General features: G+C 36.4%; 1 protein-coding gene across 1 annotated transcript; it reads left to right on the top strand.

Annotated features, from left to right (window-relative positions):
- Positions 1 to 1,440: 1,440 nt before the first annotated feature.
- LOC103119992 (transmembrane protease serine 11B-like) lies at positions 1,441 to 17,397 on the top strand. Its single transcript, XM_007530342.2, has 9 exons — positions 1,441 to 1,597; positions 4,955 to 5,070; positions 5,753 to 5,820; positions 6,699 to 6,859; positions 8,791 to 8,829; positions 10,008 to 10,182; positions 14,870 to 15,129; positions 16,078 to 16,220; positions 17,236 to 17,397. The coding sequence occupies exons 1-9, from the start codon at positions 1,441 to 1,443 to the stop codon at positions 17,395 to 17,397; spliced, it is 1,281 nt and encodes a 426-aa protein (XP_007530404.2).
- The last annotated feature ends 3,877 nt before the right edge of the window (positions 17,398 to 21,274 follow it).

Genomic DNA, 21,274 nt, shown 5'->3' with positions numbered 1-21,274 from the left:
AGATTCTGATTTTATAAAGAATGTCTAATTTGCCAAATATATCCACTTATTTTCAATTGTGTCATTTTTCAAATTTTGTTTATTATGATGCAGAATATAAAGAGATTGGGGAAGATGGGGGTAGACAGCATCATGGTTATGCAAAGAGACTCATGCTTGAGGCTCTGAAGTCACAGGTTCAGTCCCTCCCTGCACCACTATAAGCCAGAACTGATCAATGCTCTGGTTATAAAAAAAGAGATTAGGGAAACACTTGATATTATTTTTTAATAAAAAAGTTAGGTTACAACACTGTAATATTACATGGTATAGATCCACCACACACCTACCACCTAAGCACCAAAGTTCTGTGTTCTGACCATCCCACCTCCATCATAATTCTCACAAGTCTCAGAAATAGTTTTCTTGCTTTTTTTTTGCAAGTTTATGACTTCACATAGAATTGAAAACATCTGGTAGTTGCCCTTCATCTCTTTTATTTATTTCAGTAAGCACAATCACCTCCCATTCTATTTTAAAACTTGTCATCAATCACTTTCTATGTGTATAGGTTATGACTCTTCTCAAAGTGGGAAGTTTCTAGAATCATATCTTTCAATTTATGAAGATATCTACTGTCTAAACCTTACATAGTTTATAGGTAGCATTATGACCTAAATATAAATTTATATTATTCTATCTGATGCTGTCATAATTTTAAGAATTATTTTTTTCATATAATTTATTGGCTTTGAGGATAAAACTTATGTGTTACTTTATATTTTACAAATAATTAATGCCTACTATAAAAAATTTAGAATACATAATTCAGTGAATGAAAAAAGATATAACTGTTGGTGCACCTGGTTGAGCGCACGTTTTACAATGTGCAAGGAGGTAAGTTCAAACTCTCAGTCCTCACCTGTAGGGCGAAAGCTTTGCAAGTGGTGAAGAAGTACCATAGGTTTCTCTCTCTCTCCTTCTCTCTCTTCCCCATTCCCTCTTAATTTTCCCTTTCTATGAAATAGATAAAAAATATTATCCATAACTTTAACACATGTGGTATTGATAACACACTTCCATATTTGGGTAAGCATATACGTGTAGTTATATTTTTGTGCTGATAATTTATATATGCCCATATACATATGTTATATTGGTTTAAAAATACAATTCAGACTATATCTAATGGTTTTTTAATATGCTTTAGATTAAAATAAAAAGAGACAGAGAGAAATGCAAATACATTTCTTTTTAGCAAATGAAGACAGAGGCCACATATATTTTTCTCAGTGCTATGTCCTTCGCAGTTAATACATTACTCAAGTATAATTTGTAGATGGAATGAGTCTTAGGATCTATGCTATTTGAGATGTTCAAAGATGAGACATTTTAAGCTAAAAGGATCTGGTGTTAAATTATAAATCATATCTCATGAGTTGAGAGTCAGGCAGATTTAGAATGCTGATTACCTGGTTTGAGCCATTTCTGCATATTTGTAGAAACAACGTATCTCCCTCGAGAGCTTGGCCAGTATGGAGGACGATTCTTATTTTCCTTGGTGTCATGGCAATCCTGGGAGTAACAATTGGTCTCCTTGTCCATTTTTTGGCAGTTGGTAAGTATTAACTATTTCCCATTTCTACCTTTACTATGATAACCTCTTCTATCTTTAAAAACTAGTAAGAAATCACATGAATGTTACATTTATTTAAGGAAAATTACTTGTCATCTATGATTATTCTACTTCAACATAATAATTTCCCATAGAAATTCATTAAAAAAGTTATTATATCCTTCCTTGATCTAAGTTATAACATGAACTATGGAAATACTGAGATAACTGAAATGATCAATATTTTGATGACATTTGTTGTCAGTAAAGGAGTTTAGAAAGGAGTTTATAGTTGAGCTGTTTACATCTTGTAGTTAAAATCTTTCAAACTATAGAGATCCTTACTATTCTTGGATCAATTCTGATATTGGTTGTTAAAATACAATCAGTAGAGTGATTGAGTAGTTGAATGTTATACAAAAACAATGATTTTTAAATTTCTATTTAATTTTCCCTTTTTTTGAAAGAGCAAGAGAACAAGAGACCAGAGCAACATTCTATTTTTTTTAAAGAAAATTTTTATATTTACTTATTTATTCCCTTTTGTTGCCCTTGTTTTTTTATTGTTGTTGTAGTTATTGTTGTTGTTGTTATTGATGTCGTTGTTGTTGGATAGGACAGAGAGAAATGGAGAGAGGAGAGGAAGACAAAGAGAGCGAGAGAAAGACACCTGCAGACCTGCTTCACCACTTGTGAAGCGACTCCCCTGCAGGTGAGGAGCCAGGGGCTCAATCGGGATCCTTATGCAGGTCCTTGCGCTTAACCCTCAGCGCTACCACCGGACTCCCGAGAGCAGTATTCTATAATGTGTTGGGAGACTGAACTTCACCAGGACCTCATATATGCAAGTCTTGTACTCCACATCTGAGTCACCTCCCCCACAGCTCGACCTAATTTTTTTTTCAACTTTCATAAAATCCACACTCAGAAAACTTGGCTTTACCATTTATTTTTACCTTTTAGAAAAAAAAAAAACACTTCTAAGCTGGGAAAATATCTCAGTTTATTAGAGCATACAGTTTGTATACCAGAATCCCAGAGGTTCAGTTCCTGGCATCACCTTATACTATGGCTGAGCAACGCTCTGGTCTCTCTGTCTCTATGTATCTCTCTCTTCTCTCTAAATGTTTCTGAAACAAAAAATAAATTCTTAAATTTTCACAATATTTAATATTTATTTGACATCTATTATTTCACTTGATCTTCACAACAATCCTTTGACCTATGGAGAGTAGATTTTTGCTATTCTACTTATTAACTTATTGTTATATTCAGGAAATGGAGGATTAGAAAAGTCAAGTGATTTATTTGACACTACAGACTATGAAGCAGCAGAGTTGATCATATATCAGTACATTACTATTTTATTTTTCTAGTGTAATTTCCTACTAATCGTAATTTTTTAGAGTATTCTGAATTGTGTTGCCTTATACGTTAATGCACTGTGGGTAGGTTTTGTCTAATTTAGTGATAATTTCAGTTCGTGTGTCAACTTGACATTTTAGCATTGTTTCTCCAGTTATTATTATTATTCAAATTTTAGAATAGTAGCAGACGCTCAGTCTCTTGCCTACAGTATCTATCAACAAACTCTCATACTCTATATCTGTTTTCTCTTGCCTTCTATTCATTAAAAAATTATATTCTTCACAAAACTGCCTTAAGGAGAATACTCTGAACTTCCTGAATCAAGGCCCTGTGAAGAAGCCTTGCTAATATGTTTGTGAAGAACAGTAGCTTCTATTAGTTGTCATTCCAAAACACAGTTCACATAAGTGTTACCATAAAGAAACATAGGCAACTGTAGTATACCTGGAGTCAGTTTTTATTTTAGATTGGCCTGATATTTCTTAATTGCAAGACAATGAGTTAAATCAGTTCCGGAGATCATATTTCTTCCAAAGTCTATTAAGATTATGCGGTTTTTAAAAAATATTTAGTTATTTATTCCCTTTTGTTGCCCTTGTTGTTTTATTGTTGTAGTTATTATTATTGTTGTCATTGCTCTCGTTGTTGTTGGATAGGACAGAGACAAATGGAGAGAGGAGGGAAAGACAGAGAGGAGAAGAGAAAGATAGACACTGCAGACCTGCTTCACCATCTGTGAAGCGACTCCCCTGTAGGTGGGGAGCCGGGGGCTGGAACTGGGACCCTTAGTCGGGTCCTTGCGCTTTGCGCCACCTGCACTTAACCCACTGCACTACCGCCCGACCCCTTGATGATGCGGTTTTTAAAAGATGAACAAAAGAAATAATTGCTGCAAAACTATAGATATATATCCTTAACTACTTCTTCCCAAAGGATATAGTTTTATTTTAGTTACTATTTAAAAAATTATAAGACCTGGGATAACTATCTCCAGTCTTGGCTTATTTTTATTTATAGTGCCTTAGTGTATCAGATGAACCATTTTACATATGGGAGCAGGAGAGAATAGGAATGTGAGATTTAGTGATTGCCAGCAAATACTAGTTTAGTTATATGCTCTAGGAAAGTGGGAGGCATGATGAGCTTAAGGAAAGATTTCTAGGGGGTGCGGCGGTAGTGAAGCAGCTTAAGCGCACATGGCGTCAAGTGCAAGGGCTGGCATAAGGGTCCCAGTTCGAGCCCCGGCTCCCCACCTGCAGGAGGTCGCTTCATGAGTGGTGAAGCAAGTCTGCAGGTGTCTATCTTTCTCTCCCCCTCGGTCTTCCCCTTCTCTCTCCATTTCTCTCTGTCCTATCCAACAGCAATAACCACAACAACGATAAAACAACAAGGGCAACAAAAGGGGGAAAAAATAGCCTCCAGGAGCAGTGGATTAGTGGTGCTGGCACCAAGTCCCAGCAATAATACTGGAAAAAAAAAAGAGAGAAAGATTTCAAGAAGTGGAAAGAGACTGCAATTGGGCTTAACACTCAGCCAGAAAGTGAAGTGTGATATTTGTAATGTGCCTTGTATCAGAACTACTTACAAAGATCAATTGGTGCGGCCAGATGATAGTGCACCTGGTTAAATGCACACATTACAAAGATCAACTGGGAAATCAGTATGCTAAGATTTTTCACAGGCAAATTTGTTTTCATTTTTAGTACATACGTAGGCAGATCATTATTGGCTGCCTGGACTGCTGTTTTGAGGAGCATGTGGTTTTAAATCCGGCCTCACTAGTACATGTCAATATCATATAAAGAAAGGTGATGGATCATTTCATGAATGTTGTATAGTTGTCAATTCTAGAATAAATGAGTATTGATTCTCTTCCACCCTCTTCCTTTTTTATCCCCCCTTCTAGTTATTTTTATAACTCTGATATTAATCTATAGGGAGCCTTGAGACCATGCCTTGCTGTAATATTCTTTGAGTATTTTTTTTCCACAGGAAAGATGTACTACTACCTGGGTGAATTTCACATTCCTGGAGTCATTTATAACAGTAGTTGTGAAGCTGCTAGTTCACAAGATGGCACAGAGTTGAGCAAAGATATTGAGACTAAGGTAAAACAAATATTACTATTTTTATTAGTGATTTAATATTGATTTACAAAATTGTAAGATAATAGGGATATAATTCCATAAAATTCTCACCACCAGAGTTCTGTGTTCTAGCCCCTCCTTTGAACACTGCAGTAGTTTTTCCAAGGTTATCTATACATACTAGTTCTATGGCTATATTTCTCTCTATCTATATCTATCTGCCTATCTATCTATATTTCCCGTCTTTTCCCCAATACTGTTGCTTTCACTTCAATTTCTTTCTTTCTTTTTTTTTTTTTTTTCACTTCCTTTATAGTTCACCCTTACACCTATTACTACTTCCCAGTGTCTTTCCTGTTTTCCCTCTCTTTCTCAGATAAGAAAAACAGTGCCTGGCTTTCTCTGATGTTTTCCAGATTTGCTTCCCTTTCACTGATGCTATAAAAACAAGATTCCTGGTGGCAAACTCTTTGGGTCCTGGTGGAATGGGGCTAAAGAGCCCTCTGGTTTACATCCCCTATCATTTACATCTCTGGGAGTATGGACCAAAATTATTTTTGTGTTTCAGAAGGTGGGAGTTCTGGCTTCTGTAATTGCTTCTCTGATCCATACCCCCAGCCAAGCAGAGATTATATTTTACTAATTTCACTATAAATTTGATTTGAATAAACATGGTGGTCCTTTCGTTTCTTTATTTTGATAGATGACTGATGTATTTCAAAATTCTAGTATAAGTAAAGAATATATCAACTCTCAGTTCATTCGATTTCTGTAAGTACAAAGTGACTCAAAATATTTTGCTTTCATTTAAATTTTTTAAATGGAATATTAACATGTATTATAACACTGCATCATTTTCAAATGTTCTACACAGAAAACCACCATGTTTCTATGCTACGTAATATGAAAAAATGAATGAATTGGTAGAGGAACTGAATAAATACTTCTAAGATGACATATAGATGTTCATAGGTGTTAAATGTATTTTTTTATTAGGAAAATGCAAATAAAAACAACAGTGACATGTTGCATGGTGGATTTGTGATAATAGTAGGTAAAACTTGGAATTTAGTAATTATCAATATCTGTTCTGGAAAAATCTTAACTCTTCCCTACCCAATGAAACTAATGAAAAAAATCTACCTAGTGAACCAACAAAGCAACCTCTCAACCAACCAGCCAGCCAGCCAAACAACCAACCAACCAATCAACCCGTATATCTAAGAAAACCTTTAAAGACGCTTAAATTTATCATAATCATTTGAGCACATGAATCTGGGTTCAAAACACCTTGTTTCCACCTGTAGGGTGATGCTTCACTAGCAGTGAAGCCGTGCTTCAGGTGTCTCTCTGCCTCTCTCTCCTTCTTAGTCCCCATCCCCTTTTTGTTTCTTTCCACCTCAATTAAAAAAAAAAAAAGTGGCTGCCAGGCGTGGTGGATTAGTGGCATAGGCACTGTGTTCCAGTCATAATCTTAGTTGCAATTAAACAAACAAAAAATCATTTGAAAATAGAGTTGCAACAATGTGTATTGTTTATTAATGCATGTAAAGGAAATAATAATGATTTAAATGTGGGAAAGTCCTCGTATTCACAAAACATCTCTTAATTCAAGGACCAGAATGCTAGATTATTTTGTCCCTTTCTAGTTCTTATCCCAATGGTTCAAGTGCACAATTACAATTGACATTCAAGTCTCTTCCTGCAAAGAAAAACAGCATGAAGACAAAAATTGAAGCTTTTCTACAACAGTTGGTAAAAGACAACATGGCATCCTGGAAAGCGGTTCCCACATCCGTTAAACTTATAGGTATTTTATTTATTTACTTTCTCTTCTTTTTCCTTTTTCTTTTTCTTTTTGGTTTCTGTATTATTTAAAATAAAAGTGCTAAAAATGAACAAATAGTTTTAAGAATTTGTTTAGAGGTCAGGAGGCTATTCACTGGGAGAGCACAGGATTTATATGCATGCGGTTTATTGTCTAATACTTGGCACTGCACATGGCAGAGCTGGGTGGTACTCAGGTTTTTCATTCTCCTGTAAAAATAACAATAGATAATTAGTTTAAAATTGCTTAGAAAAAATGTGCTTTCAAATCTCTAGCACTTCTACCAGTGAGTTGGTAGTAGAATGGACAGTGTCACCAAATCTTTGGCTGAAAAATGAAATAGGTTAAACTGCAAACACACACATGAATTTGAAAAGGTTTACTATTATAAATGGAAAAGGGAGCTGAAAGATCTTTACTATTTCTCCTTACTTTTTGTCAGCTATAAGTAGAAAATTGACTTAGTGTTTTCATGTTTGTATGGAAAGCTCAGGCGTAAGAATAAAGTTGGGGATAGGAATTTCTAATTACTTCTTGTGGAAAAATAGGAGGAATATTGTTAGGGGAAAGAATTCTGGAAGAACTATCTAGAAAACAGGGGGAGAAAATGATAAGATTTTTGTGCCAGTGTGCAAAGGGCAGTTTGCACTCAAAGGTCCTACAAAACTCTTGAACTTCTCAGTTGAATTCCCAAAGACTTATTAGATGAGAAGCTTGTGATTGCAGAATACAGTTTTGTGCTCTTCCAGACTGAAAGTTTATTCTCTCTTTGAAGGTTGTCAAACAGCCACTAGTTATAGCTTCTTTGTTTCAGAATGCAGGTTCTGTCACCAGCAGGCCATTTCTGAGAAATCAGTTTTGAGGCAGAGTCTTTCCCTTGAAAGCAATACAAATCTTCTGTGGTAGCTGTTTTTTTTTTTCTTTAAATATTATATTATATTTATTTATTTTGGAGAAGTAGAGAGGGAAAGGGGGGATAAAAGGGAAACAGACTCCTGAAATACTATTTCACTGCTCATGAAGCTTCTCCGTTGCAGGGCGTGGGGGGTCTGGGGGTTTGAGCCTTGGTCTTGAGTATTGTAGTGTGTGCATTCAACCAGGGGCACCAATGCCCAAGACTTCACCAGTTAGTACCCTTCTGTGTTCCAGAGATTGAGTTGTCACATTTCAGTGCATCTCCCTGTAGTACCCAACTATATTGTCTTTCTCTCTAAATTCTCTCCAAAATAAGATATTGAATTTTAGTTAAACTCTCAAAATTTCATGATACTGCCCTAGTAATGAACTTACTTTAAAAGTAGGACAGTCTCAGTGAATTATAATAATGCTAAATCATTTTCTTTAATATACAGATAATTCTGAGTATTTTAAAGTAATAAGAATAGTGATAAGGAAAGAAATCCAAAGAAGATGCCCAGTCTCATTTTTAGTATGACTGTCAAGTTTTACCTAAATAAATATTTTACCACAATTATACAAAATTGAGGGCTTAAAAGTCTTTTATTCATTTCAATGAGAGAGAGAGAGAGAGAGAATTGGAGAGAGAGAGAGAGACCAGAGTACTTCCCAGCTCTGGCTTATGATGGCGCTGGGGAATGAACCTGGGATCTCAGAGCCTCAGGAATGAAAGTCTTTTGCATAATCATTATGCTATCTCCATAGCCCCAAACTGAGAGCTGTTAAAAATGATGTCCTTTTCAGTTTTCCTCTTCTATCTGGTAGAGATATTGAAACATGGTCAAAATTATGACAGTTAATAGAAAGCAGGGTTGATAACCAATACATGAATTAGTTTCAATAGTTAGATATTAGAAGTAATTGCTCTAGAAAAGTGAGAATTTAAGTCCTTGGATTAAAGGCAATTAATTGCTTGATGATATGTTAATAATTCTATATTTTGTTTTAAATTTCAGAAATCACCAAAGATAAGGCTGAATCACTTACCAATGACTGTAAGTTTAGAAATTTTATTATAGATTTGACACATTCACAAAAATTTTTCTATAATTTTTGTAAAAATAATACTGAAGTATATAATGTAGAAGCAATAAGTATTCTTTCAAAATTATTGGAAATACTATATGTCCATCTGGAATTTTTAAAAATTTGATGGATATTTGATACAAAATGCTATATTAGTTCTAGATATACAATGTAATGATTTGATACTTGTATCCACTGCAAAATAATAACCACAATGAATTTAACACCTGCCACCACACATAGTTATAGTTTTGAATTCTTTTGTGATGAAACTTTTTAAGATATATTATTTTTAAAAATGTTTTTATTTATTATTGGATAGAGACAGAAATTGAAAGGGGAGAGGGGAGATAGAGAGGGAAGAAAGATAACGAGATACCTGCAGTCCTGTTTCACCACTCGAAAAGTTGAGCTCAATCAGATGCACCACCATCCAGTCCCAAGATAAATCCTCTAACTGAAATTTCTTCTTTAAAAAACACTGACTTATACATTTTGATATTTGTAAATAACTGCCCAGAAAAATAGAAATAGACCTACTTCCCAAGAATTAAATCATGACTGAAGAGTATAATATCTGAATAACTTGACATAAGAAAAACTGAGGACAAAGAACAACTTTGTATGGAAAACAAGAAAACACACCACTACACAACGTAAAATACATTTAAGATAAAAAAAAGTTTAAAATAAGATTTTAAATAAATTCTGTTTGATTTATGTTGCCTACAACATAGCACATGCATCCATTCATTCATTTACTCAGGAAAGACTTGTGCAGAATCTTAATGTTCATAAGGGACATTACAGATAAGATTGCATTGTGCTATGCAAGATGCAGACATTGATGCAGCAAAGTCTCCACCTCTAAACAATTTGCAATCAACTTTGAGAGGCAAGAACTACAACAAATAGAAAAGGTAGGAGTCAGTGGTTAAAAGACGATCGAAATTGAAAAGGAGAACAAGTAAAAGTCACCTAAGCCAGGATAGAATAGGCATCATAATAGAAGTACCTTCTAAGAAACAGCAGCATCACTTATCAAGTTCAAGATAACCACTGAGAGATTTGAAATAATATTTGTAAGCTCTACTTCTTATAAAGCATAATCAAAGATATGTGCTCCTGAAAAAAAATTTTTTTTCAGGTTGTGGGAGATCACTGATCAAGAGTTTAGCAGGCAAACGGGTTGTGAATGGGAAAAACGCCTTATCAGGGGCTTGGCCATGGCAGGCCAGTCTGCAACACAGAGGTCACCACAGTTGTGGAGCCTCTCTGATCAGCCCCAAGTGGTTGTTGACTGCAGCTCATTGCTTTGGAAAGTAAGTGTACAAATTTGATTAAATGTAAGACTCTGGGAACTGTGAGATAACTCACCCTGTACGGTGTGTATGCCTTACGAAGCATGAAGTCACTAGATGTAGTCGAAACCCTCTATGGGAACACTGTGGCACCAAACTAGGTGGCTCCAGGAATGGTGCAGCAGTGCTGTGGTGTTCCTCCCTATTTCTCTTTATTTTCCTCTTTGCCTCTCTATACTTAACTTTTAAAAAACGAATAAAAATAGTAACTCTGAAGAAGTAGAATCACATATGTGCAAGAACTGAGAGCCACCAAAAACCAACCAACAAGTAAATAATAAATAAATGTAAGAATCTGGGTGCAGGTCTGTCTAGGGGATCTTGAGGAGCTTAGTCTAAGTGTATTAACTTGTAATGATGTCATCCAAAATTTATAATCGCTTGCACAATTGAAGGGTAGAGATAGTATTTTTTTATTTTGTTTTAGCAGATCGCTGCTCAGATTTGGCTTATGATGTGATAAGGAATGGAACTAGATATTTTGGAGTTTCAAGCATGAAAGCCTTTTTGCATAACCATTATGCTATCTTTCTCACTGGATATAGCATTTAAATCTGCCAGTGAAGAAAAAAGTGAATGGAAATAATTCACATTTTCTGCAAAGCTACTTTGATCTATCATTACATGTTCCAGTTACTTTATTTAATTTTAAAGATAATTATTATGAAAGGCACAATTTAGCCTATTCAAATATAAAGAAACTAGCTTTCACAATTTATAATGTAACTTGACCAACATCATACAGCCTTTAAATAACGGAAATTTAACTTGAACTCTTATATGATTGTCTCCAGTTATTTGTAACTTATCTGTCTAGCCCATTAAGCATTTCAGTCTAGCTGAAGAAATTAAAAGTGATGTAATAAAAGCACAAGGTAGCAGTCTAGAAAGTGTCACATTTGACCCAGACAGTTAAATGTTATAGATATTTGATGAAGAGATCATGTCAAACTGGAATATGAAGAACATAAGATTTGGTATAAACCTCCAAGTATAATAATTCATTGTCAAGGGGTGGGAAGATGAGAAAAATAATGCACATTTCAGGTTGAGAAAACAGCCTTCAACAAATGAGTGGATGTGGAACAACATAAATTGCACTTTAAAAATAGTAAGCATAAAGGACAATTTGAAGTAGACAGAGTTTTGTAAATGGAAACATTAGAAATTATAATTAGAAAAACTGGCTATCTTGAGTGGTGATGTTTCTTTTTTCTCCTCTTCCTTCCTTCTTCTTCCTCTTCTTCTTCTTCTTTTTCTTCTTCTTCTTCTTCTTCTTCTTCTTCTTCTTCTTCTTCTTCTTCTTCTTCTTCTTCTTCTTCTTCTTCTTCTTCTTCTTCTTCTTCTTCTTCTTCTTCTTCTTCTTCTTCTTCCCCTTCCCCTTCCCCTTCCCCTTCCCCTTCCCCTTCCCCTTCCCCTTCCCCTTCCCCTTCTCCTTCTCCTCCTTCTTCTTCTTCTTCTTCTTCTTCTTCTTCTTCTTCTTCTTCTTCTTCTTCTTCTTCTTCTTCTTCTTCTTCTTCTTCTTCTTCTATCTTCTCCTCCTCCTCCTTCTTCTCTTTTTGTCATTACTGGGACTTCAAAGAGTTAGGCTGACTTTTTTTCAGAGACAAAGATAGATACAGAGAGAGAGGAAAAGACACCAGATAATGGAAGCTTCCTTCATTGTGGTGGATGCCAGGCTCGAACTTGGTTATCACTCGGCCAAGCAACTGCACTATGTAAGTGAGCTACTTTGCTGATACCAGTAATATTTATAAATATTGATTCTTAGTAAATAAATCTTTTCTTCAAACCATATTTCTAGACTCTTACTCTGTTCTAGACTCTGAAATGGATTTTTTTTTTCCTCTAGCAGACTGAGTTAACAGAGTAAATTCTCAAGTACCTGATTTAAAAAGGAAATTAAGTTTCTGAATGTGGAGCTTGATGCTATAGGAAATGAGTTTAAGAAACACAACTGTTGAATGTGTAAAGTCAATGAAACTCTTAGAATTGGGAAAATACAGGAGGCAGGTGAGGAGGGTATCTAGGTCTAAGTAGAAACTATTTTGTTAGGTACTCTATGGTGTCACTTTGGGTCTTTCAATCACTTCAAAGCTAACCTTGTCAGACAAAGTAAGGATTACAAAAGCTGAATAAGGGAAAGAGATTGGCATGTTTTAATGATGACCCTTTAGTCGCTATCAGCCCATCCCATCATGTGGGGCCCTAGTCAGAGTTCTGGGATCCCACACAGACATGATGGGCCTAGAACTCTAACAGATCCCTCTCACCACTGGCACTGGTCATCCATCAGGAACAACATAATGCACCCCTTTGTGGGTCCCTATAGGACCTTGTCCTCAATGTGGATCAACAATTATAGGGAATATTCCATTCTCTGAAGGGAGGTTGGATAACATACTCTTCCTATCACCTGAGGAAGATGGGTCCTGAAATTAGTGCAGCCTGGAATGTTCCTAGCTGTGACCACAGAATGAGAGCTCAAACTTACAGGGATGCAGAGGTTACATGGGCTCCTAAGCTGAATATGGGCCCCAGGTCAAATTGATGGGGTATACAGTTAACAATTTTCATATACTTTCCCATATTTTGGAGCTATTCTCTTCCCTGATCCAGCTTTCTAGTCCTTTTTCCAACTATGACACCATCTCCCAGACAATAACTTGAGTCCACCTGCATACTAGATGTCAGGCCCTGGCAAAAAACTAGTAGTCATGGGCCTTGGAATATACCTACAATAGACCTACTAGCTTTTTTCAAAACAGAGACCCTAAATCTTCATCTGCAATATTCTTGCCTTTAGGTTCATGACTAGTCAACAATTTGTTCTGCTTTATATCTTAACTTTTTTCAGCCACCAGGTTCCAGATGCCAACATAATGCCAACCGGACTTTCCTGGGCAGATGACCCCACCAATGTGTCTTGGAGTCCCGCTTCCCCAGAACCCCACCCCACTAGGGAAAAAGAGAGACAGGCTGGGAGTATGGATTGACCTGTCAACACCCATGTTCAGTGGGGAAGCAATTACAGAAGCCAGACCTTCCACCTTCTGCACCCATAATGACCCTGGCTCCATACTCCCAGAGGGAAAAAGAACAGGAAAGCTATCAGGGGAGGGGATGGGATATGGAGTTCTGGTGGTGGGAGTGGAGTTGTCCCCTTCTTATCCTATGGTTTTTGTCAGTGTTTCCTTTTTATAAATAAAAATTAAAAAAATAGATAAATAAAGAAGTAAATAGATAAAAAGAACTGCGAAAAATATTAAAGATTGTTAGTTATATGAAGTCTTGGAGTCTTGAAAACAATCTTCAGAGGGAAGCTGTGTATGTAAGGTCTTAAATTGAGACTGTCTCAGTGGAGAGCTAGAGAATCTTTTAAATAAATCTAAATTAGAAGCTGAAATACATAAACTTGTTAAATAAAATAGGGTAATCAACAACAAGCTGTAACTTTTAAATTTTGTTTATTCATCTGTTTATTATCATTTATTAAGGAAATGGGGGTAGGGGATATATTGGGACAATTTCTCATCATTTTGTGTTAGATGTCTGTACACCATTCCCACCACCAATATAGTACACTGGGGCCCTAGTGTTTACTCAATTCTTAATCCTCTGCACAGTTCTTGGCCTCTGAACAGACCAAGACTAGTGCAAGTTTCACCCAGTGCTTTGCCTTTCTTTTTTTGCTGATTAAGTTCTATCTTTAAGTGAGGTCATATGCTCTTTATCCTTCTCCTTCTGGCTCATCTCACTTAACATGATTTTACAAAGTTCTACTCAAGAGTAGGCAAAGTAGGTGCTTTTATTTTTTTATTTTTATTTTTTTGCTTTTTATTTTTGATAGCTGAGTGGTATTTAATGGTGTGTATATACACCACAACTTTCTTAACTACTCATCTGTGGTTTGGCCTTTAAGTTGCCTCCATATTTGGGGTATTACTGACAGTGCTACCAGGAACATAGATGCATAATACATAAACCTCTTTTCATAGTTGTATAGGTGTTTTTTGTTTTATTTGGATAGATCCCTAACAGAGAAATTGCCCGTCTATACTGTGGATTCCTTGCTAGTGTTTTGAGGAATCTTCAGACTGTTGGCCATAGAGGCTGAACTAATTTGTATTTACACAAGCAGTGTATAGGAAGTGTTAATTTTTTTCCAAAAAAAAAAAAAAAGACATAGTCTGTGCTTTAAACAGTCTGAGACAATCAAATTTTCCCCTCTCAAATTAATTAGTGATTTGTATGACTACAAAAATTTTTTTTCCTCCCATATGCTTGTGTATGCAGATACTCACTGTTTCTCATAACCTCTTAGAACACAGGAATATGTGGCAATCAGTAATTTGGGAGCCTACACTTTGGGGCCACTCAAAAGGTCCTAACCAAATCAAATGATCAGCACCTGGATGGGACAGAAGTAGTAGAAGACCTCAGTTACTCTAGTTCGAAGGAATTGCTGAAAGCAGAGAACTCTGAGTCCTTAGCACCATTTTTATGTGATTATAGCTTTAATAACACTGCTATATCAAAGATATTTTCTATAAAATAAGAATTTAAATGCTTTTTAAGATAATGATCATTATGAATACTGTTGTTGCCCAGAAATTGAATGTATTTTCATTCTATTGTGTCTATGCAGGACAAATAATTCAGGAGAGTGGACTGTCAACTTTGGAACTGCAGTACAAAAACCACTTATGACACGGAAAGTTCAGAATATTATTATTCATGAAAATTATAATGTATCTTCACTTCACCATGATATTGCTCTTGTGGAACTTGCTGAGAATGTCTCTTTTACAAAACGTATTCGTAAGATTTGTCTTCCTGAAGCCAAAATGAAGCTCTCAGAAAATGACAGTGTCGTAGTCACAGGATGGGGGAAACTTTATATGTATGGTAAGTCTTTCTATAAAAATGTAGTAATTTCACTAGAGTAGTTAAATAGTCAGTCACTGTCCCATGCAGTTAAATACAAAATAATCAAGTGGTGGGTATAAGTACTCTGAAAATAAGAAGTGAAAATTTGGAATTAAATATCTGAGACTCCCAGATATAATAAGTATCTGAAAAAGACCTTTAGGGGCCTTGGGTAGTGGCACAGCCAGTAAAGCACACATAGTACTATCCAGAAGGACCCATGTTTGAGCTCCAGCTCCCCACCTGCAGGGGGGGGACGCTTCACTAAAGCAGGTCTGCTGATGTCTATCTTCCTCCCTTTGCTTTTTTTTAAACATGATTATTTTTTTAAAATCATTTTTATTTAATAGATAGAGACAGCTAGAAATTGTGAGTGTTGGGGAAGAAAGAGAGGGAGAGAGACAGAGACACCTGCAGTCCTGCTTCACTACTTGTAAAGCTTCTCCTATGCAGGTGAGGACTGAAGGCTTAAACCTGGGTCCTTGCACACTGTAACATGTGTGTTCAACCAGGTACACCACTAACCAGGCCACTTCCCTCTTTATCTACCCCTTTGCTGTCAAATTTTCTCTGTCCTATAGAATAAGATAAAAGGAAGAAAGCAAGCAAGCAAGAAAGAAAGAAAGAAAGAAAGAAAGAGAGAAAGAGAGAGGAATAAAAAGGAAAAATGGCCAATGGCAGTGGTGGATTCACAGTGCTGGCACTGAGCTCCAGTGATAACCTTGGAGGGAGGGAGGGGGAGAGAGAGAGAGAGAAAGGGAAGTAAAAGCAAGAAAGAAATAAAGGAGAAAAAAGACTTATCTAGATTCTGTTGTACTGGTCTGGTTCTTCATGAACATTAGAACCATTTTATCAAGTAATTTTTATTTTTTGTCTCAATAAGACAAAGCTTAGATCTCTATAACTGCCAGAACTTAATGTCTTTAGGTCCAGACCCAGAGATCCTTCAAGAGGCCTACATAAAGATTATTGACAACAAAATATGCAATGGCCCTCAGGCATTAAGTAAGTTGGTGACAGATAACATGCTGTGTGCTGGATTTATGACAGGAGGAGCTGACTCTTGTCAGGTATGTCTAGATACGCTAACCATTTTGTTCTGAAATGCTAACTAAATGGGATTTTTTTTAAAACAAAAAGTATTTGGAGTGAGGAGAGAAATAGTTCATAAGTAGGGGATATTTTAACTTATACACAACCCAAAATTTGAGCCTTGATACCACATTGGGAGGCACTGGCCCCTAGCTCTAGACTCAGAATGAAAAAGCTGCCTGGAATGGTGAAATCACACAGGATAAGACTCTGGCTGAAAGAGAGAGAGAGAGAGAAAGAGAAAGAGAGAGAGTAATGTCTATGTAGTATCTTTTTATTCCACTTCATGTAACAAATATTTATGTACCACACAATAGACTTGATAAACGGTAGAACATTTGTAGAAAATATACCTTCCACCCTCATGGAGTTATTAGCAAAGGAATCCATATAAGGATATAGGTGCAAGGAAATAAAATAAGTTGGGTCTGAACTTGCAGGAAACCAGCATACTTACAAAGCTGACTCCTTTTATCCTGGATGCAGCCCGTAGTTTAGCATAGCTATTTCACACAATTCTTAGAGGCTTTAGGAAGGAGCAGCTAAGTCACTGTCTTCATAGTCAAGTATGGTCTTATTTTAATTTCAGTTTCACTTTACCCAATTCATTGTATGACAGCTAAATACAATATATTCTGGTTTTTAGTTGCTTTTTGTTGTTGTTAGAGACAGAGAAAAGACACACACACACACACACACACACACACACACACACACACACACACACACCACAACACTGAAGCTTCCTTCAGTGGGGAATGGGGAAGGCTTGAACCTGGGTCACTCTTGTGACAAAGCTGCATACTATCCAAGTGACCTATTTCACTTGCCCAGTTTTGTTGGATTTTGAAAGAGCTCCAGAGTTCCATAGATCTCAGTCCCTACAGAGTGAATTGTTTTAGTGCCTGGGAACTATTGTCAACTCCAAGAGAGGTAAAAGGAAATCCTTGGTTAAGGATTTAAAAAAATTTTTTTTTCCTGTTTGTTTTCCAGAAAGATTCTGGTGGACCACTAGCTTACTCTAACTCTAGAAATATCTGGTACCTTGTTGGAATAGTAAGCTGGGGTAGTGGATGTGGTGAAAAAAATAAGCCTGGTGTCTACACTCGAGTGACTGCTTATCGGGACTGGATAACCTCGAAGACTGGACTGTGAAAGAAAAATCATTCTGAAATGTAACAAAAAGAAAATTGAAGGGTTTATCCGTCACTTCAGATTCTTTAAATTTTATTCATTTAATGAATATATTTACTACAACAGAAAAACAAAACAAAGAAAGACCCCCCCCCCCCCACATATGGACATGTAATCTTTGGCAAAGGGGCCCAGACTATTAAATGGGGAAATCAGAGTCTCTTCAACAAATGGTGTTGGAAACAATGGGTTGAAACATGCAGAAGAATGAAACTGAACCACTGTATTTCACCAAATACAAAAGTAAATTCCAAGTGGATCAAGGACTTGGATGTTAGACCACAAACTATCAGATACTTAGAAGAAAATATTGGCAGAACTCTTTTCCGCATAAAATTTTAAAGACATCTTCAATGAAACGAATCCAATTACAAAGAAGACTAAGGCAAGTATAAACCTATGGGACTACATCAAATTAAAAAGCTTCTTCACAGCAAAAGAAACCACTACCCAAACCAAGAGACCCCTCACAGAATGGGAGAAGATCTTTACATACCATACATCAGACAAGAGGTTAATAACCAACATATATAAAGAGCTTGCCAAATTCAACAACAAGACAACAAATAACGCCATCCAAAAATGGGGGGAGGAAATGGACAGAACATTCACCACAGAAGAGATCCAAAAGGCCGAGAAACACATGAAAAAATGCTCCAAGTCTCTGCTTGTCAGAAAAATGCAAATCAAGACAACAATGAGATACCACTTCACTCCTGTGAGAATGTCATACAACAGAAAAGGTAACAGCAGCAAATGCTCGAGAGGGTGTGGGGTCAAAGGAACCCTCCTACACTGCTGGTGGGGATGTAAATTAGTCCAACCTCTGTGGAGAATAGTCTGGAGAACTCTCAGAAGGCTAGAAATGGACCTACCCTATGATCCTGCAATTCCTCTCCTGGGGATATATCCTAGGGAACCCAACATATCCATCCAAAAAGATCTGTGTACACATATGTCCTTGGCAGCATGATTTGTAATAGCCAAAACCTGGAAGCAACCCAGGTGTCCAACAACAGATGAGTTGCTGAGCAAGTTGTGGTATATATACACAATGGAATACTACTCAGCCGTAAAAAATGTTGACTTCACCGTTTCAGCCGATCTTGGATGGACCTTGAAAAAAATCATGTTGAGTGAAATAAGTCAGAAACAAAAGGATGAATATGGGATGATCTCACTCTCAGGCCGAAGTTGAAAAACAAGATCAGAAAAGAAAACAGAAGTAGAAGCAGAAATGGAATTGGCATATTTCACCAAAGTAAAAGACTCTGGGGTGGGTGGGTGGGGAGAATACAGGTCCAAGAAGGATTCAGAGGACCTACTGGGGGTTGTGTTGTTATATGGGGAACTGGGGAATGGTATGCATGTACAAAGTATTCTACTTACTGTTGAATGTAAAACATAAATTCCCCAATAAAAAATAAAAAAAGAAAGCCAAGATATCCAGAATTAAGCTGTATTTATTTTTAAGATCTACAAAAAATCCATTTTGTTAGGTTGAGAAGAGTATTGCTGGATTTCCCAAATAAGTTATTCTTCATTTTAGAAATTATAATTCCATTTGTGAAATTTGATATGTAATGTAAATCACACATACATATATTAATTATATGAGGTATTTGTGTGCCTTGTAAAAGTCATGTAATCTTAAGGAATATCATGGCTGGGAGGTGGCACACCTGGCAAAGTGCACATATTATCAAGTGCAGGGACCTGGGTTCGAGCCCCCTCTTCCCACCTGTAAGGAGGTCACTTCACAAATGGTGAAACAGGTCCACAGGTGTCTATCCTTCTCCCCCTCTCTCTATCTCCCACCTCCCTCTCAATTTCTCTCCGACCTGTCTAATAATAATCATCATAAAATTACAATAGGAAAAAAATGGCCACTAGGAGTGGTAAATTTGTAGTGCTGGTGCCTAGACTCAGCAGTAACTTTAGTGGAAAAACAAAGCGGGATATCAAAGGTTCACCTAGATCAAGTCTCAACTTATAGGTCAAGAATCTGAAGACTAGAGAGGAAAATCATTTGCTTAAAGTCAATTTATCCTTCTGTGATAAGTTGTAGACCTCATGTGAATTTATCCTCACAGAGACTAGATCCAAAATTGGCCAAGTGTTAAAAAAGTTTTTTCTTTTTTAAAAAATATTATCTTTATTTATTTATTGAATAGAGGCAGCCAGAAATTGAGGGAGATGGGGGAGATAGAGGAGAGAGACAGAGAAACACCTGCAGCCCTGCTTCACCACTTGTGAAGCTTTCCCCCTGCAAGTGGGGACCAGGGGCTTGAACCCGAGTCCTTGTGCACTGTAATATGTGCGCCCAACCAGGTGTGCCACCACCACCTGGCCCTCAAAAAAAAATTTCTAAGTTGAAATCACTTAAATGGATGGCATTCCCTTCATATCCTTCTTTTGCTAATTGCTTGTCTTGTAGCAAAATTAATGTGAGTATATAATGTGAGTATATATGTGAGTGTATATATATATGAGTATATATGAGTATATATATGCTTGTCTTGTAGCAAAATTAATGTGAGTATATGTTGTGCCGACAACACAGGGCAGTTTTATGGAGGGATGACTTTGTAAGCACTGCAAACTATATACCTATTTATAATTTTACCTTTTGTGTTTTCCATAAAATGCAAAGGAGTAGCTAAAATAAACCAAAATATGTACCTTCCTCCAATTGCATGTGATGTTTCCTTTTTGCCCTCTTCTGTTATACAATATGACTCAAGTGACTTATATAATGAAGTCAAGCCAACTCATAATCAGGTACAACAAGACAGTGTTTATCTCCCCACCCCCAACTCCATCCTCAGGCAGATCACACATATTACCGAGTATCCAATGTATCACAAAAACTGTAAGGGATAAGTATGTCATTAATATTTTATTAACAGAAATAGTATCTGCTCATTCATTCATTCATTCATTCATTCATTCATTCATATATTGAATATATTTATTAGGAAAGAAAACAACACAAAAAGAACCAACACATCCAGAATTAACCTTATTTTATTTTAACTAATTCATTTTTGCCTCCAGTTGCTGGGGCTCGGTTGCCAGTACTATGAATTCACCACTCCTGGCTGCCTTTTTTATTTTTTTCTCTCATTTTACTCAATAGGACAGAGAGAAATTGAGAAAGGAGGGGGAGGTAGAGAGGGAAAGAGAAAGACAGACACCTGCAGACCTGCTTCACCACTTCACCCATGTCCTTGCGCATAGTAACTATGTGCATTTAACCCAGTGTGCCACCATCCCACGCCAACCTTAATTTACTTTTAAGAATTAAAACAATGTAATTTGTTAGGATGAGAAGATATACTCTGGATATATCAAGGAAATTATTCTTCATTTTGGAAATTATAATTCCATTTGTGAAGTTTGATATGTAATATCAATCACATATGAGTGAATCACATTGTATTTAGTGGAGAAAGGTAGTTAACACATAAATAAGAGAATTTTGGGTTGTAGTAATATCATGAAAAAATATGATAAATAATAATAGCAGATGTGAAGTTCATGAAGCTGAACAGGGTGAGAAACCTACTACGTAGAAATGAGAAATCTGAAGGGAACAAAAGAAAACACTAAGAGAAAAAATTCAGCAAGGTAGATAAAACAAGAATAATGTGACCAAAGTCTAGTGAATGATAAATGACAGGGAAGATTAGGAAAGAGGTATCTGAAAGAAAAGTCAAAAAACAGCTTTGCAAACGTCTTGGATTTGATCTGACTTTGGTGTGAAGCTCTGGAGTTTTCTATGCCAAGTAGTGAGTGAGATGAGAGCTTGTTTGGAGGTTTAGCAAGGGAGCACAGC

Source organism: Erinaceus europaeus, chromosome 3 (assembly GCF_950295315.1).
Source record: "Erinaceus europaeus chromosome 3, mEriEur2.1, whole genome shotgun sequence".
NCBI lineage: Eukaryota > Metazoa > Chordata > Mammalia > Eulipotyphla > Erinaceidae > Erinaceus > Erinaceus europaeus.
The sequence above is the reverse complement of the archived record's forward strand: the minus strand, read 5'-3'. Positions and strand labels throughout refer to the sequence as shown.